At 44.2% G+C, this 23,204-nt stretch overlaps 2 protein-coding genes across 3 annotated transcripts in view; both read left to right on the top strand.

The window, feature by feature from the left end:
* The first annotated feature begins 11,442 nt into the window (after window positions 1-11,442).
* LOC136405144 (zinc finger protein 337-like) overlaps window positions 11,443-23,204 on the top strand; it is a 71,693-nt gene continuing 59,931 nt past the window's right edge. For both annotated transcript variants that reach the window (XM_066384211.1, XM_066384212.1), the window contains exons 1-3: window positions 11,443-11,551; window positions 12,519-12,771; window positions 12,952-13,010. In XM_066384211.1, the coding sequence (XP_066240308.1) occupies window positions 12,651-12,771; window positions 12,952-13,010 (180 nt within the window). In that variant the 5' untranslated portion in view covers window positions 11,443-11,551; window positions 12,519-12,650. The remainder of the gene's footprint in view (window positions 11,552-12,518; window positions 12,772-12,951; window positions 13,011-23,204) is intronic.
* LOC136405706 (oocyte zinc finger protein XlCOF6-like) lies at window positions 13,679-21,835 on the top strand. The gene is made up of 4 exons (XM_066385181.1): window positions 13,679-13,682; window positions 13,966-13,970; window positions 15,121-15,247; window positions 18,156-21,835. Exons 1-4 carry the CDS (start codon window positions 13,679-13,681, stop codon window positions 19,805-19,807), a joined length of 1,788 nt encoding a protein of 595 aa, XP_066241278.1. The 3' UTR covers window positions 19,808-21,835.

Genomic DNA, 23,204 nt, shown 5'->3' with positions numbered 1-23,204 from the left:
CTAGCACCTGGGGCAGAGGCCAAGGAGCCATCCTCAGCGCCCGGGCCATCTTTGCTCCAATGGAGCCTTGGCTGCGGGAGGGGAAGAGAGAGACAGAGAGGAAGGAGAAGGGAAGGGGTGGAGAAGCAGATGGGCGCTTCTCCTGTGTGCCCTGGCTGGGAATTGAACCTGGGACTTCTGCACACCAGGCCGACGCTCTACCACTGAGCCAACCGGCCAGGGCCAAACCTCCAATTTTTGACACAAAAACTCAAGCCAGGCCTTAAAAACAGACACATTTAGACATTAAACAAAGTCTTTACATAAAAAAAATAATGAGCATGCTTTATTTCAATTAAAATTCTACCAGATATTTTTCTGATAAAGACAAAGTTCAATAGACGAGGGAGGGGTTACCCCAGTGGAAAGTACTGTACCCCAGATGCTGAAAGGTACTGTACCTCACTTATGAAGGGAAGGGCTCCCCCTCGTGGCCTCTCAGGTGCACACAGGCCACAGCACCACAGATTCCTTTAAACCAGGCGTTTCTAGACAACACATTAAAAACAAAGACTGAGATCTCGACAAACACAGAGAAGTCTCTGGAAGTCCGAGAAAGATTAATCAATCCAGGCTAGCTCAGTCTCTACTAATTCAGTGCAATGCAAGACTGACTAATCCTGGACGGACTCAATCTCCACTAATGTCCTTCCAGAGTATAACCAGACGTCCCCCAACAAAGTCTGAAGCAGGACCCAAAACTCTCCACCAACATCTTGGTTTTTGGAGAGTCCAGTCCAGACAGACAGACTAGTTTCAAACAGCAAAGTAGCTCTGAAGGCCCTACCTACACACCGGAGTTTCACATCTCTGGAGTTATAAATCAGCAATGCCACAGATCTACCCTTCCTACGACCTAGTCCCAAACAAATTTGACCAGTCCCAGTCCCAAAGAGAAAAGCAACAGCAAGAATTCAGAGGAAAGCCAGAGTTTAGTAAAGCAAAAGAGATGCCTTACCTACCTCCTTGATTTCTCTGCTGAATTGTACAAAATGTCGAATTTGGGAACTAGGAGGTGTCTACCGAAGAACTGTCCGGACCCACAGGAAAACTGGGAGCCCTAAAATCGTCTCAGGTGGCACGCCTCTCCTCGAGATTCAAGCGGGATCAGGCAGCTCCCTGGAGAGACCATCTGATTTGGGGTGTCTCTACCCAGTGATGCGAAACATCACAGCCCCACGTTGGGTGCCAAATGTTGTAAAGTACCTGTACCCCAGATGCTGAAAAGTGCTGTACCTCAATTCCATGGGTTTATGTAGAGATACCTGTTGGAATCCATCGGAGTCCGAAAAGACCAAAGTAACAGGCTTTATTGAAAGGAAGAAAGGAACCCTGCCAGGCACCCACTTCTCTGGGGAAAAGGGCACTGGTTACAGACTAGGGGTGAATTTTATAGGGTTTGGGAGATCCTGAGGGAGTTCTGGTATGTTCCCTTTTGTGGTTTTAGGATTTCAGCTTTCTGGAATGCTCCTTCTTGGGGCAGGTTGATCAGCTTTCTGGAACTCTTCTGCCTCAGGGGTGATTATCCAGTAAGTAAGGGTGAGGTCAGGCAGCCAGATGGAACAACAAAAAGGCAGTTGGAAGTCCTTGTAAATTCATGTATCTATCATTTCTCAACTCTGTGGTATGATAAAAAATGAAAAGAAGTGGGGGGAAGGAGAGGGTACGGGGTTCAGGAAGGAGATTTGTCTCGGACCGGCTATCTTCTGGAGCTACTTCCTGCTGTTATCCCTATTGGGGGCCTCCTTCGTGAACCCCCCTGGGGCAGTTGGAGTAGGGGTTGTAAAGGCATTTGACTGTAGGTAATCCTGAAGATTTCTCTCACCTGAGCCTGCAGGAACTTGATAAAGAAAGGGGCAAGCATTAAAATTAGGCACAAAATTAGGATTGGTCCTATGATTGGTGCTAGCATCAAGAACAAGGGGTTTTTCCACCACTGTTTGGAGTAGGGGTTGTATTTATATGGTTCCAGATTTTTCTGTTTCGTGAGGGCAGGTTTCAGGGTTGGTGTGTAGGGTTAGGTAGATTTTTCCAATTTTCTGATTAGCGAAGGTCTGCATGTGGTCCTGTAAGAAAATAGTGAACAAATGTAAGAAGTAAGGTCTAAAAGTTAGAAAAATAAATAGGAGAGTGAGTGGACCAATGAAAGGCAATAGCCAAGACACCCAGTTTGTGTGAAACCACTGATTCCATGACTTGGTTTGTTTTTTACAAATTCACTGGACTTTAGAGAGAGAGAGAGAGAGAGTGACCAATTCCCCCGCCCCTAAACCTATTTTTATAGAAATTCTTAAAGCAACAAGAAGAGGAATTACCTGAATAGTTTGTTTGGTCCTTAGATTGACGGGTAGTGTACTAGGAACTGAAAGAGGCTCATGGGGTGGCATTAGGTTGATATTTGGGGTGAGATAGATTAGGATACAGGTTTCTGTCTAATTTGTAGGGAGACACATATAGGTGTTGGTCCCACACAAGCAGAAAGTCCCTGATTGGTTGATACAGGATGAGAGGTGGATAGAGAATTGATGGACAAGGGGTTGGTTTTGTTTCTCTGTTTCTGAGCTCTATATGGTCAGGGTGGAGAAAAGAGTCATCCCAATAAGTGAGGAGAGTAGAAGATTGTTAGCTAGAGTGACTAATTAAACATTCTTTGAAAACCAGTTTTCTGACTGTTCAAATTCTTTTTTCTCTGTACAAACCTCCTACAACCTGCACAAACCTTCTAAAATTTACATAAACCCTCAGCTTTCATAAACATTCTTATCCAGAAATATCTGGCTTTTATAACAACTTGCTTTTTCCTTTTTCTTTCAATAGTATTTTCATACCTTATACCGTCTATTATCAAAACCATAAAATTCCTTTCTAGTCAGAACTCTTGATTTAAAAATATTTAACTGTTAGTGACAATTAAGTTGACTTTCTTTTTACCCTAATTTCCCTTTTCCTAAAGTCTGATTAAAAGAGTCCTTAGTTTCTTCATATATTCGCCATACATGGACCAACCAGCTTCAGGTTTGTGGTTGGAGTAAGGCATGCCATTTTTCTACTTTAGCAGCAGTGGCAGTTGTCAGAATCACGGTGTGTGGACACATGAGAGTCAGTACTTGGGTAATGTAATGCTGGAAGCACCTCTTGGACAGTCTTTGAACAATTTGCTGAGTAACCTGTAAATCCTGCAAGTACTTAGGGAAAGGGTGGTTACATTTCCACACTTTTCAGCCAGAGTTTAAGTCCTAGTGAGCACTGCTTCTAGTTGGAATTATCAGCAGGTCCCAGACTATAATAGGCATGGGGCATTGAGACAAGAGGAGTAAAGGAGATACTATATATTAAATAAAGTAACAAAACTGGACTGTCAATACCCACAGTAGAGATCTTTGAGGGATAGATAAAACTTAAATATTCAGGCAAGGCATAGTAGATGGCCCTTGTGTTTTCAGGAAATGAGATCAGCTTATCTGCTACTTGGAAGAAATACCTTAGGCTCGTGAACGATGTTCTTGGGCCTTCAGTGGCAATTCCTAGCATGCTGGGCAAGGTCAGGTCACAGGTAGCTGGAGCAGGGCTAGAAGAGACTGAACCCTCCCTCCATGGAGCAAGGGGGCAGCTTACCTTCTCATGTCCCTCTTTCCACAGCACAGACGTGTAAACCGTTGGGGCCGGGAAGCCTGGCAGGCTTCAGTTCAATGACCTTCCTTTCCACTCTTGAAGCAGGGCCCTGATGGAATCCTATGAAGCCCTTTAGGGCACTGGAGCCTTTAAGAGCATATGCCCAAAGCTGGTATTTTCTGACTTCTTTTGTGCCTGATTTGCCTTTTCTGTTACTTCCTTGGCCATTATACAGTGTGTTCGTAAAGTCATGGTGCGCTTTTGACTGGTCACAGGAAAGCAACAAAAGACGATAGAAATGTGAAATCTGCATCAAATAAAAGGAAAATCCTCTCAGTTTCTGTAGGATGATGTGGCAGCATGTGCACATGCACAGATGATGACATAACACCGTGTATACAGCGGAGCAGCCCATGGCCATGCCAGCCGAGATGTGGATGGTATAGAGGAAAGTTCAGTGTGTTTTGTAGCTTGTTAAACTCGAATCCATGACCAAAGGGCAATGTGAATATCGGCACATTTACAACGAAGCGCCATGACATTAATCACTTAAAACAGAGAATCACAGATGTTATTCACTCTGTTACACCAGACGTCCTTACCCATGTGTGGCAAGAACTTCACTATCGTTTGGATGTGTGTAGGGCAACAAATGGAGCCCACATCGAACTGCACTGAATAGGTATGAAACTGGGAGAGTTTGCCTTTTATTTGGTGCAGATTTCACACTTCTATCATCTTTTTTTGTTTTCCTGTGACCAGTCAAAAGTGCACCATGACTTTACGGACACACTGTATTTATCCACCTAGGTTTAAAGAACCAATGTAATTCTCTAAGTAAAAGGGAAAAAAAACTAGCTCATGAAATACAAACCTCCAACGGTTGCAGGAGGTGTTTCTCACTAGTCTGCCACGTGCAGAGGGCACTTCCAGTCCCACCGGCCTCCTTACAGTCCTTACCCTGCAGGGACATCCCTTCCTTAATGCCTTAGCGCCAACACGTCTCCAACTGAAATGCTCTTGCCTTAGACACTCAGAGTCTAACTCCATCACCACATTATGTCTCTGGTCAAGTGTTACCTACTCATTAATTTTAAATTCCACCCGCCACCCTGTCACACTCGATAATCCTTTGTCTTGCTCCATTTGATTATTATTTTTGACTAGGAAGTGCTTATCACCATCTAACACACCATCCCATGCAGAAAAGCTCTTATTCATTCGTTTTTTTTTCTTATCACCTGATCTTTCTCCCCTGTAATCCTGTTGCCTTTGTTCTTATAAAGAAGTTTTGTCCTCTGCTCAGTAACAGCTGTGAGAAACAGGCCTCCAGAGTAAGGTGACCAACTTTTTTACAATGAAAAAGAGGACAAAAATAAATTGAAAAACAACAACAATGTAAATAAAAGAAATATTTTATTCTTTGGGACAATAATACAATATAATCTGATAAATGCATAATAAAAACATTTGTAATATTTTATACTGTAATTATGCTGACATGCCTGTCATGAACCAGCATGACTAGTAATTCTAGGTCCTGAGGGGGAACAGTGTGGAATTAAGAAAACAGGCTTAGAATAAAAGGATGGGCTCGGGAAGCCTCTGCAATGCTGATGGCAAGAACAGAGTGCCCTCAACACCTGCTTCCTGCTTTATTTATAGGGCAAAGTGAGGCCATTAGCAAATCAAAGAGATCTCTGATCACATTTCCAAAGCAAGCCAAGAATTCTATCTACCAAGTGCAGAAAACCCCCAGCATATATAACATCTTAACCTCACAAGAAAAAGGATAAAAGAAACTTGCCTCCAGTCTTTCCAAGGGACATGCGGGTAGGACAAGTATAAACAATCCAGCACAGTAGGAAAATAGCCTTTAGCAACTTTACAGAATGAGTGAGGTGGGGGGTTGGGCAGACTGTCAGCTTACTGCCAGTTCCCCACACGTCTGTCCCCTAAAAACTAAACTGCAAAGACCTTGTTGGCTTTCAGTCCCCAACACATGCCTATTAATTTTTAATAATAATTGTAAGGAAAAAGTCCTCATTAGTAAAACTAAATATCAAAGAAGACAACTAATTTGGAGTGATATTTGGGTGTATTTATCATTTTCTAATTTAAAAAGTCTGTTTTATGCAACTACAAATATTGATTGACTTGCGACCTATGCAACCTATGACCATTCGACTTTGTGACCACAATCGCTAGCCACAACTGCTCCGCATCTGGCAGCGCAAGCGTTGCCCAGCTGGGCGTACACTACCATCTCCGCGTGCACCATTTCAACTGTTATCCCAGACTCGGTACAGCAATTTGTGTTTTGTGTCTTGGATATTTTTCATCAAACCCCTCCCAAGATGTCTACCAAGAGGAAATTGTCTTTGCAAATATTAAACCAGTTGTACTGGTAATGCAGTGTTTTACTTAAACCTGACGAATGTAAAAATAAGAAACAAAATGGTGTAGAGATAATACAAATGGCATAAAATGAACAAAGAAAATTATGATATATAACAATAATGAAAGAAAATTATGATAAAATATGACTTAAAGATTTTTATAACATCATTTCACAGTACTGTACATATAGCCTACTCAACTTATGACCAAATCGTGTTACAACTGGTCTGTCAGAACAAATCATGGTCGTAAGTCAAGCACTAGCTGTATTTAATCAAAATATGTTACTAATAGCTATGGTTTGAGGTTAAATTTCTACCTTATAACTCAAAGTTTGGGGAAATACTTGTAAATAAAATTATATGTATTTGGAAATTATTAAATAGATAATGAATTAATAAAACATGAATTGTACTTACCCATCTATGATTGCATATTCACTGAGAAAGAAATAGTTGAGTCTACAATGGCGTATGTGTCGTGTCGTGTTTCAGTAAGAAGTATACAAAAGCCATTTGCGTGCTCGGTATATCGTGGGCTCTCTCAAGGTCTCCCGGGTGTGAGGTCGGTTGGCAATGGGGAAAGGTCACACGAGGAACCTCCTACACCCATACCCGCCAAAAGAAATGGCCCAAAAGCATTTTGAAAAACAACTGTCCAATGAAATTTTGCCACGACCTACCCCCTCACCACTCCCCTACCAGCCCTATAATTACCCCTGGGTGGGAGAAGCTACGCCACTTCCCTGGCCCCTGTCTTGCGGACCAGGGAACCTCGCCCGGGAGTGCTCTAAAGCTTTTGCTTGTCCACGCTTGGTGGCTACGTCCTTCTTTCTTCCTCGGCGGAGAATACCTTACACTGCGCAGAGCGCATGCACCTCATAATCATGTCTCGCCACACTACTGATCCTTGACAAATCGTCATGTCAAATACAAATACGTCGTCACATCACATGCAATGGATTGACTCTCCATTGATGGAGTACGGACATTTACAGATTAGTCTTCCAATATCAAAAAGGAGGACATGTAGGAGGACACTTTTCCAGAGAGGATGGAACTTACAAAAGAAGAATTGTCCTTCCTAAGGGAGGACGATTGGTCACTTTACCCCAGAAGACTTCATTCCCTGTCCCGGCAGACCTCTCCCTCTTCCTCTTACAATCAGTTTCTGTCTTGAGTAGGTTTTTTCCACGTGACATTGGTATTTCCGATTGGGCTGCATTACTACACTCCATTAGGAGAAACTTTAGGTGGCCTGGGAGGGACTGTGTGAGAAGCTTTAGCAATCAGTTATATGACACAGTGCACCAGGGGACACTCAGGGAAAAGAGAGAAGTGGGCAGGGTTTGTGGGTGGAGCTTTATCCTGTTTTTTCTCCTGAACCTTCCAAGAGGACAATCTTTTCCCAGATATCACTACCTCAGTTATGAGTCACCTTTGAGGGGCTTTCAGAAGTCTTTTTTTTTTTTTTTTTTAGAGAGAGGGATAGATAGGGACAGACAGACAGGAATGGAGAGAGATGAGAAGCATCAATCATTAGTTTTTCATTGCGCGTTGCAACACCTTAGTTGTTCATTGATTGCTTTCTCATATGTGCCTTGACCCTGGGGCTACAGCAGACCGAGTAACCCCTTGCTCGAGCCAGTGACCTTGGGCCAAGCTGGTGAGCTTTTGCTCAAACCAGATGAGCCTGAGCTCAAGCCGGCGACCTCTATCCACTGCGCCACCGCCTGGTCAGGCGATTTCAGAAGTCTTGAACCCCCCATCCTCTGTGTGAGAGGGAGGATGGCACTAGCTACTAAATAAACATGTCTTTATTTTTTCACATTTAGTAATTAGAATAAAAAAATAAAAGCTTTCATTTAAGTAACCTAAGAATGACCACTTTTATATTTGTGTCAGGTAAACAAATGTTTTTAGGTTTGCTCCTTTGTGTTGGGGCAGCGCCCTGTGTGTATAGTGTATGGAAGGATGCAGGTGCTGCCCTCTGGGAAATAGATTGCAAACTGGATTGCCTTCCTGCTTGGGAGGGGCAATGGTTTCCTATTGTTTGCTGGAGAATGGGTTTTTTTCCCCAGCCTGTTTTTGCTAGAAAGTGCATAGGGAGAGACTGAGTATTGAGGTGTTTGGGAGCCCTGCTGAGTTTTGTGTGCACCCAGGACTCCCAAAAAACCTGAGAATGAGTCTGGATATCGGATCCTTGAGCGAGAGGGAAGCGGTCTTCCTGGCCTCTTTGCTCTTCTGTGTTACAAGACTGATAAAAAGAATGGTGCACCGTTTTCTGTCTCCACTGTTCTTTTACCTTCTGCAAGAATCCAATGTGAACCTCCATCTGCATGGCCATGTCCGGGGCCACCAGCTTTACAATTTTCATACTCAATTCTTCCTCATGTTTTCTTGTCCTTCTGTTCCAGTAAACTCTTCCGTAAGCTCAGTCTGTGCCCCTTAGTCACACATGCATCTGGAAAAGAATTCACATTCCCAGCCCAGGTTTCCTGCATGAATCCAACCCCTGAGAATCAAGTAAGTCTCAAATAAACCTAGTAGATTTGTTGGGGCATCTGAGCTTTTGCATGGAGAGTATACTCGAGGTTCCAGAGGGGAGGAAATTCCCAGGTCATCAAGGCCTGAATTGATGCTTCTCCTAAATGATGACTCCCATTGGCTGCAGTGAAGGCTCCATCTCCTGGGCTTACTTCCTTCTAATCTCTACTCAGGTCTCTGCTGAAAACCTCTCATCCCCATCAAAACATCACTGTTCCTTAACAGTCTGTTCAAGTCCTGCATTTTTATGGACCCTTATTAGTACACACTCTTTCGACTTCCATATTCTAAGTGCAGGTTCTTTAGCTGTGACCTGTCCTCCCATCATGAATCGTTGCTTTGGGCCTGTTTGGTACTCATGGGTTTAAAGACCCATAAATGCAGCTTCAATGAGAAGTCACTTCAGGTTTCCAATCCATGGATCCTGCTGAGACACATCATTCTACTAATTTCTCCAAGACACGTCGATCATACATCATGTTTGGTTTTTTAGTCTAAAGGCCTGGCACGTTGGCCACAGCCTTTCCTACTCTCTCTGTTTTTGAGCCCAAATAGCCAAATTTGACAGTTCCACATATGACAAAGCAATTGATGAACAACTGATGTCTGGGAATAAAGAACTGATGCTTCTCACATCTCCCGTTTCGTTGGTCTGTCCCTATCTGTCCCCTTTTTTTGTCTCTATCACAATAATAAAAATTTTTGAGACTAAGAAAAACTGTTAATTGTCTTTACAGAAAAATGCACACATGCATATACATGCAAGGTCCTGTATTCAACTTTCAGGAGTATTTATTTATTCATGATTTCCAGGGGGAGAACCTTAGTTAGATTCTCACTGAAATTTACAGGTAAACTGAAAATAAATTCAAGTGATAGCAGATTGACGAACGAAGCTGAGACAGGTGTAAGTAGACCTGGGAAACATGGGTGCATGTAAAGGTGAAACTATCCCGAGAAATAATGCCTGGACATTTTAGTGGCTTCAACATGGAAACACCTAGAAAGGGGTAACAGGAAGGGAATGCAGGAATAAACATTTCAGGAGAGCACAGCTACTCACAACGCCCACGGCTGTCTCCCCGCAAGCCCCACGGGCATGTTCGGGGGGTGCGGGGCTGCCCGGGAGATACCCTCCTTTCAGTCCAAAGAGTTGTAATAGTTGAATAGAGTCCAGTGATTGGTGTTCTTGATTGCCTTTATTGTAAAGCTGGAACAGAAGATGGAGATGTGGGGTTGGGAGGAACAGGGATGGTCAGACTGTTTCTGTACGAACAACAATTAAAGCCACCATCTGCTACAACATGGCCACTTCATCTCTGCCCTGCCCCAGAACAGAGAGCCATCCCCCCACAGAAGGTGGCAAATGGCTGAAGTCCTTGAGTCTTTTGCATGAAGTTATCTTCCATGCACTCATCATCTATCTATCCATCCATCCATCATCCATCCATCCATCCATCCATCCATCCAATCATTAGTTCTTCTGAGAATAACGTTTTTCAGGTTTTTTTCCCAGACATATAAGGCAGCAGTGTCACAGTAGATGGTGCATTCCTCAGAAAAATCACAGTCTCTTAGGTGACAGCTCTGAACAGTCTAGAACAGAATAGAATGGTAAGAGCTCTGGGAAATGTTCTCTGGGGATCAAGGATATTCATGTCCAACCATGGGCCCAGAGAAGACTTTTTGGAGACAAAGATATCTGAGCCTACAGCTCTGTGAGTTTGAGTCCACTAATCAAACATGGGGGAAGGGTGGAAAGAGAGGTAGGAAAGAGAGTTTACCTTGAGGAAAAAATGCGAGGTTTAGGAGGGTGGAACTGTCTACTGGAGTAGGGGGAAGCCAGGGATGAGGATGGAGCAGTGGGCAAGGGCCAGGTCCAGTCACCTCCGTGCTTAGACCCTCCTTAGAGCTTCCCTGTCCATCTTGGGAAACACTTCATGCAGCTCTATCACGTGGAAAGAGGAGTAGGAGAGAGGAGACTGATTATAATTTGGGGGAACCTGGCTTCCCCACATCGCATTTCAGTTTTCACATCGTGTCCTGTACTCTGTTGTTAGCCATCCTGCATTTCTCTGCCACCAGCTGACTTGGAGAGAGGAAATCCACTGCACAGCATCCACAGTGGGCTGACCGCTTTGCCTCCTGTGGTTTTCCTGCTAGTGACGTGGGGCTGCCCACAGGGTCGGGTCAGTAGCACGGAGCTACACTTAGATGTCACGCGTGTAACCCGCCTTAAACAGAGTGAGTTTAGCTGGGTTACGTGAAGGTAAAAACACAACAAAGCGCAGAACAGCCTCGCAGCCTGAGCGTTAGAGCAGCTGGACTCGGAAACCGAAAACGCCGCGAGGGCCCTCGGATGGGAAAACCTCAGGAGATGCTGCCGCTGAGGCTCCTGGGAACTGTAGTTTCTGATCGAAACCGTGAAAACAGACTGCTTTCCGGAATCATTATCTATTTTATATTGTGCAACTTAAGAAAAGAGGTGGGTAGAGCTGGCCGGTTAGTTCAGTTGGTTAGAGCAACGCGCAATGTGCCAAAATTGCAGTTTTGATCCCCAGTCAGGGTACAAACAGGAATGAACCAATGGATGCATCAATACGTGGGACGTCAAATCCATGTTTCTATCTCTCTCTGTCTCACTTTCTCTTTCTCTGTCTCTCTGCTTTCCACTCTCTCTCTCTCTAAAATAAATGAATAAAAAATTTTTAAAAAGTGGCCACCCTCATTATACAAGACAATGTGAAGATATATTAAAGTCGTGGTTTAGAGGTCGCTGTGTTGCGGCCAAGGGGAGGCGAATCCTGAAGGGATTCTGGGAATTGTAGTTCTTGCTCAGATGACCCGGGAAACCACGGGGACCTCTGCTGCTGGTTCCGTACAGAACCGGCAGAGCCCGGCTGCCCGGTTCGCGTACAGTTCTTGAAGAAGGGATGAAAGCGGCAGTGCGTAGGGTTGGAAGCGGTGGTGGGAGCTGGTGGGTTGGGCCGGGGATGAATGAGGCTGGTGTGCAGTAGATGGAACGGGAAGTGCGGGAGGTTTCATTTTTGGAGCCGGGACGCGGCCCCAGACGTGTATTTAGTGGCAGGGAAGTGGGGTGAGACTGAGCTTGCTTGGAAAACGTGAATCGTGGGGCGGTACCGGGGTCCTTCCGTCTCCCGCTGGAGCGAGTGAACAGGAACTCTCATATAATTTTTTTTTTCTGACAGAGAGAGACAGAGAGGGGGATAGATAGGGACAGACAGGAAGGGAGAGAGATGAGAAGCATCAGTTTTTTGCTGTGGCACCTTAGTTGTTTATTGGCTAATTTCTCATATGTACCTTGACCTTGGGTCTAAAGCAGACCGATTGACCGCTTTCTCGAGCCAGCGACCTTGGGTCCAAGCTGGTGAGCTTTGCTCAAACCAGATGAGCCCGCGCTCAAGCTGATGACCTCGTCGTTCCGAATCTGGGTCCTCAGCGTCGTCCGACGCCCTATCCACTGCGCCACCGTCTGGTCAGGCTCCTGTCATCTTTTTGGATGAGTTGGGATGATTCTAGGCCATACAATGAACATAGGGACGTGGCTGCAGACGTGCTTCCCCGAGGATTACTTGGGCTCTGGGCACACGAGTTCAGCCAGAGCTAAATAGACAGGAATTCCCTGTGGTGGGTGGGGGTGCAGAGCCGACCCTATATCGCCCCTGCTTTTGGCAAGGGGACACCTACTTGGTTGGGTCATGCGTGTGTGAATGGTGTGGGAACCCCGGACTGATTGTGAATATAGCGTTCTGGGTTTTGGGGCTTGTTTTTGTGGGGGTGAGTATGTCCCAAGTCGGTGAGTGAGTGGGGATGCGGTTGGGGTGGGAGCTCTCAGGACCTGCAGTGCCTGATTTGTACAGTAAGGAGTGTGGAAACGTCACATTGCTGCTCCACCCGCAGGTGCTGGCTTCGTGGAAACACGGTGGCTTTCACAAGAAGGGTTCGGAGAAGTGACCCGGGGCAGGAGCAGAAATCGATCTTGTGCTGAAATAATGTCTGCGTGGCCTGGTGGTAAAATTTCAAGGCAAACACATGTCTGGCCCCGGGGCTGTGACTTTGTCTGATCCTTCGGCCTTGGGAGAGCATGACCGGGAGGAGAGCAAGGAAAACATGGAGACCATGAAGAATCTGACCCTAAATCATGAGGCCAAAGGTGAGAGTTGTTGAGAGTCTGGAGAGGTGAGGAGGAGGAGTAAGGCTCTGTTCTTAGCTGAGAGCACTGTAGTGACCCCAGCTGAGTAAAGGGACTGCTCCCTCTGTCCTGGGCTCCGAGGAGCTGCTCCCCGGGGCATTCTGGGAGGCCTGCACCCTCAGAGCTTTGTTCTTCCCCTAGGTCTGCCTTCCAACTGCACTGACTCGCTCCGAGAAAAGACGGTAAAGCCCAAAACACTGGTGAGTTTAGGTTATATTTTAAAATTTTTCATTATGAAATGCTGGCTAATTTTCCAGAGAATAGGCAAACTGGATATTCTCTTTTCTTGGAAAAAGAAAAAGGAATTAACATTAGACAGTTCATGCCTATTTCAGGCACCATGTTGGTCAATTTAGAATGACTCCTGCATTTGTGTGTTTTATTTTCCTTGTTGGAAAATCTACCGAAGAATAGTAGAGCCCTGCAAAGTGCAAAATATAAGGGGTATTTTTGAAAAACTGAGATTATTAAAAATTTTAAATGTACTATTTAATTTTATTTCACACTAGGTAAAAGTTACTGTCATTTACAGCGGACATGTTTTTACTTTTTTACTATTGATATTCTTGAACAAGTGGAGAAGCAGAGCATAGTGTGGAGAAACAGTATTTAAAAACCATGTGACTTTTTTGTTCAAATAACATGAACAGAAAAATTCACAAAAAATAGAATTTTTGCAGGAATGACTGAGTTTTTGACTCTGGGTTGAGATGTCCTGTTGTTGTTTTTCTAAACTGGGAAGGATGTTGTTAATCACTTGCTTGCTTGCCTAGTTAATTATTCTGAATGCTGAGACCTTTTTTGTTCATAGAGGCTTTGCAGGAAGGGCCCTCATGGAATAGCCTCCAGCCAAACTTTTTCCGTAAGAATGGGTAGGGTCTGAGACACCCCTGAATGGGCGGTTCTCTCTAGAGGACACTTCCTCCTAAATGTGCCCAGTGGGAGGCCCATTTTGCAGCCCTGGCTTAAGCTTCCTGGTCTGATTATGTGTTCTTCCAGGTTTTGGTGAGTACACACTTAAAATTCCTTTTTTTTCTTCTTCTTAGTCTATAATTCTAACTAGCTTTAAATGTAAGACTCAGGCTGATTTTTTTTGGTCTGGTGATGTTGTGTAGCTCATTTTCGTGTTGATTCTTTTTCTTTATTCTCCCTCAGGTTACGTACGTAGATTAGGCAGACCAGCCAAGAGAGCCCAGCTGAAAGGGCTGTTACTTCTGGAGGGGGAGGGTCAGTGTGATTGTGAATGACCAGGCCTTCTCCTGCTGATTAGACACATACTCGGGGGCAGTAGCCTTTACTGAACTTGCGAAGACAAATCAGAAAATATGAACAAGTGACGAGAGCCACAGCCTGAGGAGTGTGTTGGGTTGGTGTCCAGAGTTGCTACAGTGTTTTACTTTAAATCTCCAGTATTTAACAAAGAAAGTATATCGAAGGGTAGAGATACAGGGTGAGAAAGAAAAAAAAGAAAGAACATATGATTATGAGACTGCGAGGAAGTCTAAATAAATTTCTCTTATTTTGTAAAATGAAAACAGCTTTTCAGTTCTCTGCTAAGTTAAGTCTCCCTGGACTGAACATTCACCCTTCCTTTATGGGTTATGAATTGTGTGTTGAATGATACACTGTGGACATCAAGTCCGTTTCAAAATAAAACTTTTCTGCCCATCTGTAACTGTTTCATCTCAAAATTCCTGCATAGTACATCCTCAAGGTCACCTTTCTGAAAAAACACAGTTTCAGGTTTCATTTTTTTTTTTTTTGGACACAGAGAGAGTGTGAAAGAGGGACCAATAGGGACAGACAGGAAGAGAGAGAGATGAGAAGCATGAATTCTTCATTGCAGCACCTTAGTGTTCAATCATTGCTTTCACATTTGTCTTTGAGATGGGAGCTACAGCGCAGGGAGTGACCCCCTTGCTCAAGCCAGCGACCATGAGGTTATATCTAGGAACCCATGCACAAGCCAGCGACCCCACACTCATGCTCTTGAGTCCACGTTCCAGCTGGATGAGCCCGCACGCAAGATGGTGATATCGGGATTCAAACCTGGGTCCTCTGCATCCCAGTCTGATGCTCTATTCAGTGTGAGACTGCCTGGTCAGGTCAAGTTTCAAATTGATTCACAAATCTCTTCTCCAAGGAAATCATAAATGTCTAGGACCCAGGAATGGGTGTATGCATTATCTCTGCACCCCTTTGATTTTAATACAAAGCCATAGTCATGGCTAGACGAATTTGGAACATAGAACTGTGTACTTGGAAAGTTGATGGTGACTTGTAGTTCGTTAACGAATTGCTTGTTAATAGGTACCGATCACGTTCAGGGATGTGGCCGTGGTCTTCACGAAGGCGGAATGGAGGAGGCTGAGCCCTGCACAGAGGAGCCTGTACAAGGAAGTGATGCTGGAGAACATCAGGAACCTGCTCTCGCTGGGTGAGGCTGTGTTCTGTCCTTCCTTACTGCGGTAGCGGGATGGACCCCCTACCGTGGGCCAGAAGATGTTCTAGACACTTAGAGCCTCACAGAAGTGAAGGAATAGCAGCCCCTACCCATGGGGTCTTAATTTTCCCAATGTGTTGAGTCATATAAGCTTCATGTGCAGGCATAGGATAGTATGTTAGACAGTACTAAGCACTTCCTAGTCAAAAATAATGATTAAATGAAGCAGGACAAAGTACTACTGAGTGTGAAATAGAGGCGGGCTGAATTTAAAATCAATGAGTAGGTAACATTTGACCAAAGACGTAATGTGGTAATAGAGTTAGACTCTGTGTGTCTAAGGCAAGAGCATTTCAGTTGGAGACGTGTTGGCGCTAAGGCATTAAGGAAGGGATGTCCCTGCAGGGTAAGGACTGTAAGGAGGCCGGTGGGACTGGAAGTGCCCTCTGCACGTGGCAGAGTAGTGAGAAACACCTCCTGCGACCATCGGAGGTTTGTGTTTTATGCGCTAGTGTTTTTCTCTTCTATTTCGAAAATTACATTGATTTTTTTAATCCTAGCTGGATAAATACTTTCAATTGCAATATTGCCCTGAGTCAGCCATTGGCCACTTTTTCTATAAACAGCCAGAGAATAGCTATTTTTGGTGTTTTGTGGGCAATGCGATCTCTAACCGCTCTGAACTCTCTCTCTGTCACGCTGAAGTAGCCAGGACGGTATGTAGATGAATGAGTATCATTGTGTCCCTGTCACATTTTCAGTCTGGAAACCAAAATTTGAATTTCATATCATTTTTATTTGTCACGGACTATTATTCTTTTGGTTTGTTTTCCTCTCTTTACAATGTAAAAACCATCCTGAGCTTATGGACATTAGAAAAAAACAAAAGGGAGGATTAAATAGGTCACAAACTCTATTGTTTCCACCCCTTGTTCTACATCTGTGCTGTGCTGTGCAAATATAATGAACCGTAGGGATAATTTTAAACATTGTACTAACTAAATAGTTTTAAAAAGTAGACATAACTGGATGATATTAACAAATCTTATATCATCCAATCTATCAAGATATTATTTCAAAATGTAATCAAAATATAAAACAAAAAATTTTTAAAGTTCTTTTTAAGTTAGATCCACCAAACATTCTTGCATGGGTCCCTAAAGGGATCAACGTGCAAGACCTCTCCTGCAGGAAACTGTGCCCACCTGGGGCCATTGCTTAGTTGCTTGGCAACAGAGCTATTTTAGTGCCTGAGGCGAGGCCGTGGAGGCATCCTCAGCATCTGAGTTTAGCTCCCTCTAACTGAGTCATGGCTGGGAGAGGTAAAGAGAGAGATAGAGAGAGAAGGGAGATGGGGGGGGGGGTGGAGAAGCAGATGGTTGCTTCTCTTGTTGTCCTGACCAGGAATCAAACCCGGGACATCTACATAGTAAGCGGACAGTCTACCACTGAGCTGACAGGGCAGGACCAAATGTTTATGTTGTGTATTACCTCTTGTTAAGCTCTGTCTGTTCTGGAATCTTGGCAAAAGACCTACCTCTGACTTGGTCTGCTATTCTCTTTTTCTTTTTTTGTGACAGAGACAGAGAGAGGTACAGAGAGAAATAGACAGACCAAAGGGAGAGAAATAAGAAACATCAATTCTTTATTGCAGCACCTTAATGGTCATTATTGCTTCCTGATATATGCCTTGTCCTGGGGACTACAGCAGACGGAGTGACCCCTTGTGCAAACCCATGACCTTGAATTCAAGCTGGTGAGCCTTGCTCAAACCGGATGAACTCGTGCTCAATCTGGCAACGTCAGGGTTTCAAATGTGGGTCCTCCGTGTCCCACTTCAACGCTCTATTCGCTGCCCCACTGCCCGGTCAGGCTGGGTCTGGTATTCTTAAAAAAGTAAGGGAATAGCAGCAATGAGGAAACGACATTGTGGCTTTTTAAAATGTGTTTCAGCCTGACCTGTGGCGGCACAGTGGATAAAGCGTCGACCTGGAAATGCTGAGGTCACTGGTTCGAAACCCTGGGCTTGCCTGGTCAAGGCACATATGGGAGTTCATGCTTCCAGCTCCTCCCCCCTTCTCTCTCTCTGATTCTCTCTCCTCTCTAAAAATGAATAAATAAAATTTAAAAAATTTTAAAAAAAAAGAAAAAGAAATGTGTTTCGAAGTGGCACTAATCCTTCACCAATCTCCATTGGCCCATGGAAATGCTGTTGAGAAGTGTGATGTTAGTGTGATGAGATTGTTCTGGGCGCAAGGTTCCAGAATCCTGAAACCATGAGCCTCATCCTTTTTGTCCATGGCGGAAGTCACAGTACTTAATAGAGAACTTAGTCTTAGAAATTATTTCTTCTAAGTATTTCTTTGCAGATGGGCATCCTGAAATTCAGATTCATTTCTTAAACACTCTGTTCAACCACTGTGTAATGCATCATATCCTGTGTTTGGAAGCCCTCCTGATTAAGTAACTTTTTATGTGTTCAGTCTTTTTTTTTGGTAATAAGTAAAGTCATGAAAAAGATTTTCACATAGGTCATAGAGACTGTCACCTCCAAGTACACCAGAAATGTAAACAAGGCATCCATGGGAGTCTCACAGATTGGCTGACTTAGTTAAAAGAAAGAGCTGGTGGTATTGAAGGTATTTACAAGGCAGATTGCTTACCTGGAAGGCTCCTAGTCTGAGTGACGTGTAGAAGATGTTTCTGGGATGGTTCCACTGGATTGCCATAGAAAAGGGACTGTGTAGAAACGGAACCTAAAGAAATCATTGGTTGAAAGAAATGACATTGCACACATATTGTTAAAAACAGGTGTGGCAGGAGGGCACTAGTTTTCCTGAGACCAGAAGTGACTTCCCTGCAGCCCTGTTGAATCTTCTCTGACCGAACTCTCTTTCTCCAGCAGAATCAAAGCCAGAAACAAACCCCCACTTTTTCCACCTTTCGGCCTTCTGGGAGCCACTATCCAGCCAGCAAATGCTTCCCATGTGCTCGAACATGTATGACTTCTCTCCGGGGGATTTGAGCCTGTGGCGTCAGCAGCAGACGTCTTTTCTTCAAAGTTGCTGGAGAGAAAACACAGAAGGTAAAGGCCGAGAAGATGGCTTAAGACATTTGTTTGAAAGGACGAAGGAGGGGGAAACCTCAGGAGCATCCCACAGTCCACCCCAAAGACCTGCCAGGAAAGGTCATGCGGTGCTAGAAATAGAGCCCAGCTCAGCCCAAGGGGTAAGCCCTGTGCAGACAGACAAGGGGAGGAAGGAATTAGAAATCTCGAGATCCGGACTTGTGAGCTGGAGCGAACGTGAACCAGACTGCAGCCTGAAATCAAACGTTATGGGAGACAGAGTGACTCTCTCAGGGGAGAATTCCTACATTTGCAGGCAGTGTGGGCGAGGCTTCACACTTACATCACACCTCCTCAGACACCCAGGGGCACACTCGTCCACGGAGAATCCTTTCCTTTGTGTTGAGTGTGGCCAAAGATTTGGTGATAAATCAAAAGTCAGGATACAGCAGCGGACTCACTCGGGGGAGAAGCCCTTCATGTGCCTGCAGTGTGGACGAGGATATGTTTATAAATCAGCCTTTAGGACACACCAGAGGACTCACTCGGGGCAGAAGCCCTTCATGTGCCTGGAGTGTGGACAGGGATATGCTTATAGGTCGGCCCTTAAGACACACCAGAGGACTCACTCGGGGGAGAAGCCCTTCGCATGTCTGGAGTGTGGACGGCAATATCGTGACAATGGAAGCCTCAGGAGACACCAGAGGACTCACTCGGGGGAGAAGCCATTTGTGTGCTTGGAGTGTGGACGAGGATTTCGTTACAAGTCAATCCTCAAATCACATCAGATGACTCACTCAGCAGAGAAGCCCTTCATGTGCTTGGAGTGTGGACGAGGATTTCGTGACAATTCAATCCTCAAAGCACACCAGTGCACTCACTCGGGGGAGAAGCCTTTCATGTGCCTGGAATGTGGACGGGGATTTGTTCATATGAGATATCTCAGATCACACCAGATGACCCACTCAGGGGAGAAGCCCTTTGTGTGCCCAGAGTGCGGACGAAGATTTCGTTATAATTCACTCCTCAGGACACACCAATGGACTCACTCAGGGGAGAAGCCCTTCATGTGTTTGGAGTGTGGAAAAGCCTTTTTTAATAGTTCAGCCCTTGGAACACACCAGAGGAGTCACTCGGGGGAGAAGCCCTTCTTGTGCCCAGAGTGTGGACAAGGGTTTCTTTTTAAGTCACAATTCAGGGAGCACCAGATGATTCACTCGGGGGAGAAACCCTTTATGTGTCCAGAGTGTGGACGAGGATTTCTTACTAAGTCAAAACTCAAGAGACACCAGAGGACTCACTCGGGCGAGAAGCCCTTCGTGTGCATGGAGTGTGGAAAAAAATTTTATGATAATGGGAACCTTAAGAGCCACCAGAGGACACACTCGGGGGAGAAGCCCTTTGTGTGCCCTGAGTGTGGTCAAGGATTTAGTTATAAGTTAGCCCTAAAGAAACACCAGAAGACTCATTCGGGGGAGACACCCTAAGTGTGCCTGGAATGTGGACAAAAAATTGGTTATATGAGAGACCTCAGGACACACCAGTGGACTCACTTGAGGAAGAACATTATCAGTGCCTGCAGTGTGGACTAGGATTTAGTTTGAAGTTATACTTGAAGAAACACTGCTGGGCCTACTCAAGATAGAGGCCCTAGGTATGCCCCGAGTGTGAACCTTCATATGTCCCGAGTGTGTGTGAGGACTTGGTTTTAAGGGAAATGTCATGAGACACCGGAAGACTAACTTGGAGGAAAAGTCCTTCATGTGTGGTGAGTTTGGCCGAGGCTACAGCTGGGAGTCATCTGTCTGGACTCACCAGAGGAAACACTCAATGTAGAAGCATGTTTGCAGGGAATGTGGGCAGAGCTTCAGACATAGTTCAGATCTCATTCAACACCATTCTACTCATTCTGGGGAGAAGCCGTACATGTGCCCAGAGTGTAGATGAGGATTTGGTGATAAATTATCCCTCAGGAGACACCAGAGGACTTGCTCTGGAGGGAATCCTTAGAAGTGTGGTTGCTGTGGAGAAGGCTTTAGCTCAGGGGTCGGGAACCTTTCTGGCTGAGAGAGCCATGAATGCCACATATTTTAAAATGTAATTCCATGAGAGCCATACAACGACCTGTGTATCTTATGCATTATCCAATAAAAATTTGGTGTCCCGGAGGATAGCTGTGATTGGCTCCAGCCACCCGCAACCATGAACATGAGCGGTAAGAAATGAATGGATTGTAATACATGAGAATATTTTATATCTTTAATGTTATTATTTTTTTATTAAAGATTTGTCTGTGAGCCAGATGCAGACATCAAAAGAGCCACATCTAGCTCGCGAGCCATAGGTTCCCAACCTCTGCTTTAGCTGAGAAGCAGAGCTTCTTAATCAACAGAGGACACATTCAAGGACAGGTGTGACATTTTCATGGAGTGTGGGTGAACCTTTAGCTACAAGTCTGATGTCATGAGACACCTGAGAACACATAAGGGGAGAACACCTTGCGTATGCACGTATCACTGTCAAGAGTTCAGCAATCAGACCTCATCTTGTCGAGAGCCGATCCAACCTTGCTGTCTGACACAGTGGCAGCAGGAAAGAAGCATTTCACACCATACATTTTTTGGGTCGTATCTGGGCATTTCCTTCGACAATTTTTTTCTTATTAGGGCTATGTGCATTCACTATTAGCATGGGTCCATGGTATGATTCCATCAATACTGTAATTTCCCAGGCTACTTGATACCCTGAGGTCAACCAGTCTGTGACTATGTCTCTCCAGAATTACTCTAAAAGTAACCACACAAATACCTCCTTGACCACTCGAGCCCCCTGTGTTCCTTTTAATAAAATTTACTAGCAATCCCAAAAACAAGAGCCAGAGGCAATTATCAAGGCAACTGTACTTCCCACTGTCAAAGCTGTTCCCCTCAGGAGTTCCCAGAAGAAACTCCGGCTAAAGAATATAACCCCCTTGCCTCAGCCCATAGACAGAGGAGGCTGGCTATGGTATCTCTCGAAAGGGGCTAGGTCTGTAGGAAAACTGGAAAACTCCATCAAAATCATATTATGAGAAAATAAGTTGTGACTTATGAACAGGTGGGAAACAGAGGCGGAACACAAAAGCACCTTTCAGCCTTTACCTAACTGATTACTTAACCCCCCCCTAGCCTTTTCATACTATAGAAGAATAGAAAAACTTTCCGTTCCTCTTACATACCTGACCTTCAGGTAGTGAAACGCTTTGAGAAAAATAAAGTTAGAAGTTCACTAGTAGATGAAAATAGTAGACAAAGATAATTTTACTAGACAGTAGGCCTTTAAGTAAAGCTTTGTTGTTAATCAATAGTGACGTTTTAGAAGCCTGCATAAGGCTGATGCCAGTATTGTTCTTGCTGTTCAAGGTATTGTGTAACTGTACTTAGAATGGCTTGCCACCTGATTTATCCCTTAAAGAAATGTACTAACCTCTTTCTGGAATATTTATCCATATTAAAGCAAAAAGAACTATTAATCAATGTATCTTGCATAACGTGATTTTAACAGTGTGCGTCAAATAAGTTTGCAAATATGATTATATGTTTGTGCGCTTATAGTTTGCATTGGGTGTGGGAGACAAGTTGTAAGCCGGCAAAGTCATTATAGCCTAAAGATTAGTTTTAAGACTAAGCCTTTCCCGCTCTTTTAATACTAAGATTTTTTTCAAAGCTAAGTTTTTTTCCCACATCCTTGACTGTTGCGTGATGTGAGGTGGTTTACTCTTGATGAGGAATCTCATTTATGCCTGAGATAAATGGCTTTGTATCAGAGACTTTCTTATTTGTATACTGGCTTAAAGATTTTGATTTCTACACTATAAAATGGGGCATACTGGGGGCTTGTTCTCTCTGGGTTCCTGAAATTAGCATTGCATAGGAGAGGCAGTCAAGATGGTGGAGTCCTGAAGGAGAAACCAGTTTGTGCAGAGAGAAGGAGATGGAGAACAGAGGTGAGTAAATCTGGTGAGGTAGAAGCCTTTGATTATAGGAAACTCAGATAAGTCAGTGGTTTTGGGAGCCCTGAGTGGGCAGGAAAGTGTTTTTCCTCTGTGTGTATTTCTTGCCCGCCGGGTGCAGGCTAGGATTAAAGGTAATAGCCCACCAGTTTTTGACTCTGTTGTTTCATTATTGCCTGTCCAAATCAAACCTGAACCTGTGTTGGCCAGGCGGCAGTGATGATGGCCATGTAGTAAGGTACCAAAGCATTGCAAAAATTAATATTAGTATTTTAGGAGAAAAAGTCAGGCTTTGTTCCCCATCCTTTCTTTAGAGAATGGAGGGAGAAGGATATGGGAGTTTCCTGACTTAGAAGGATGACTGGGTCATTTAGTTTAACTATAGTCCTCTGAAAGGATAAAGGTTGTCTTAAGAACTCACTTTCCCTTTCAATATGAGAAAATTTACACACCCTACACTGATTTTAATTCTCCCTCCCTTCCTTGAATCCTGAGAGGAACATATACCTCGGGGCAAAGGAGGGGAGATAGACACTAAAAGATTTTTGAATGTCTTTGATATGTAAAACGACATCACTATTGTGTTACCTTGAAAGTTTTAACATTTTTTTATAGATTTTCTGGACCAGTGTTAGTCAACCTGGTCCCTACCACCCACTATTGGGCATTCCAGCTGTCATGGTGGGTGGTAGTGGAGCAATTAAAATAAAAGGATAGATTTAATAAAAAGATAAATAAATAAATAAATAAAAAGATAGATTTAAGTATAGTAGGTTGTTTTATAATGATTTATTCTGCCAAACAGCGAAAATCCAACATAAAGTACTTGGTAAGTAATTATTATTATGTGCTTTAATTTGCTGTAACTCTGCTTTATAAATTTTATAAAGTAG

The sequence above is a fragment of the Saccopteryx leptura genome, chromosome 5 (genome assembly GCF_036850995.1).
Source record: "Saccopteryx leptura isolate mSacLep1 chromosome 5, mSacLep1_pri_phased_curated, whole genome shotgun sequence".
Classification (NCBI taxonomy): domain Eukaryota; kingdom Metazoa; phylum Chordata; class Mammalia; order Chiroptera; family Emballonuridae; genus Saccopteryx; species Saccopteryx leptura.
This window is presented reverse-complemented; position numbering and strand designations above follow the sequence as displayed.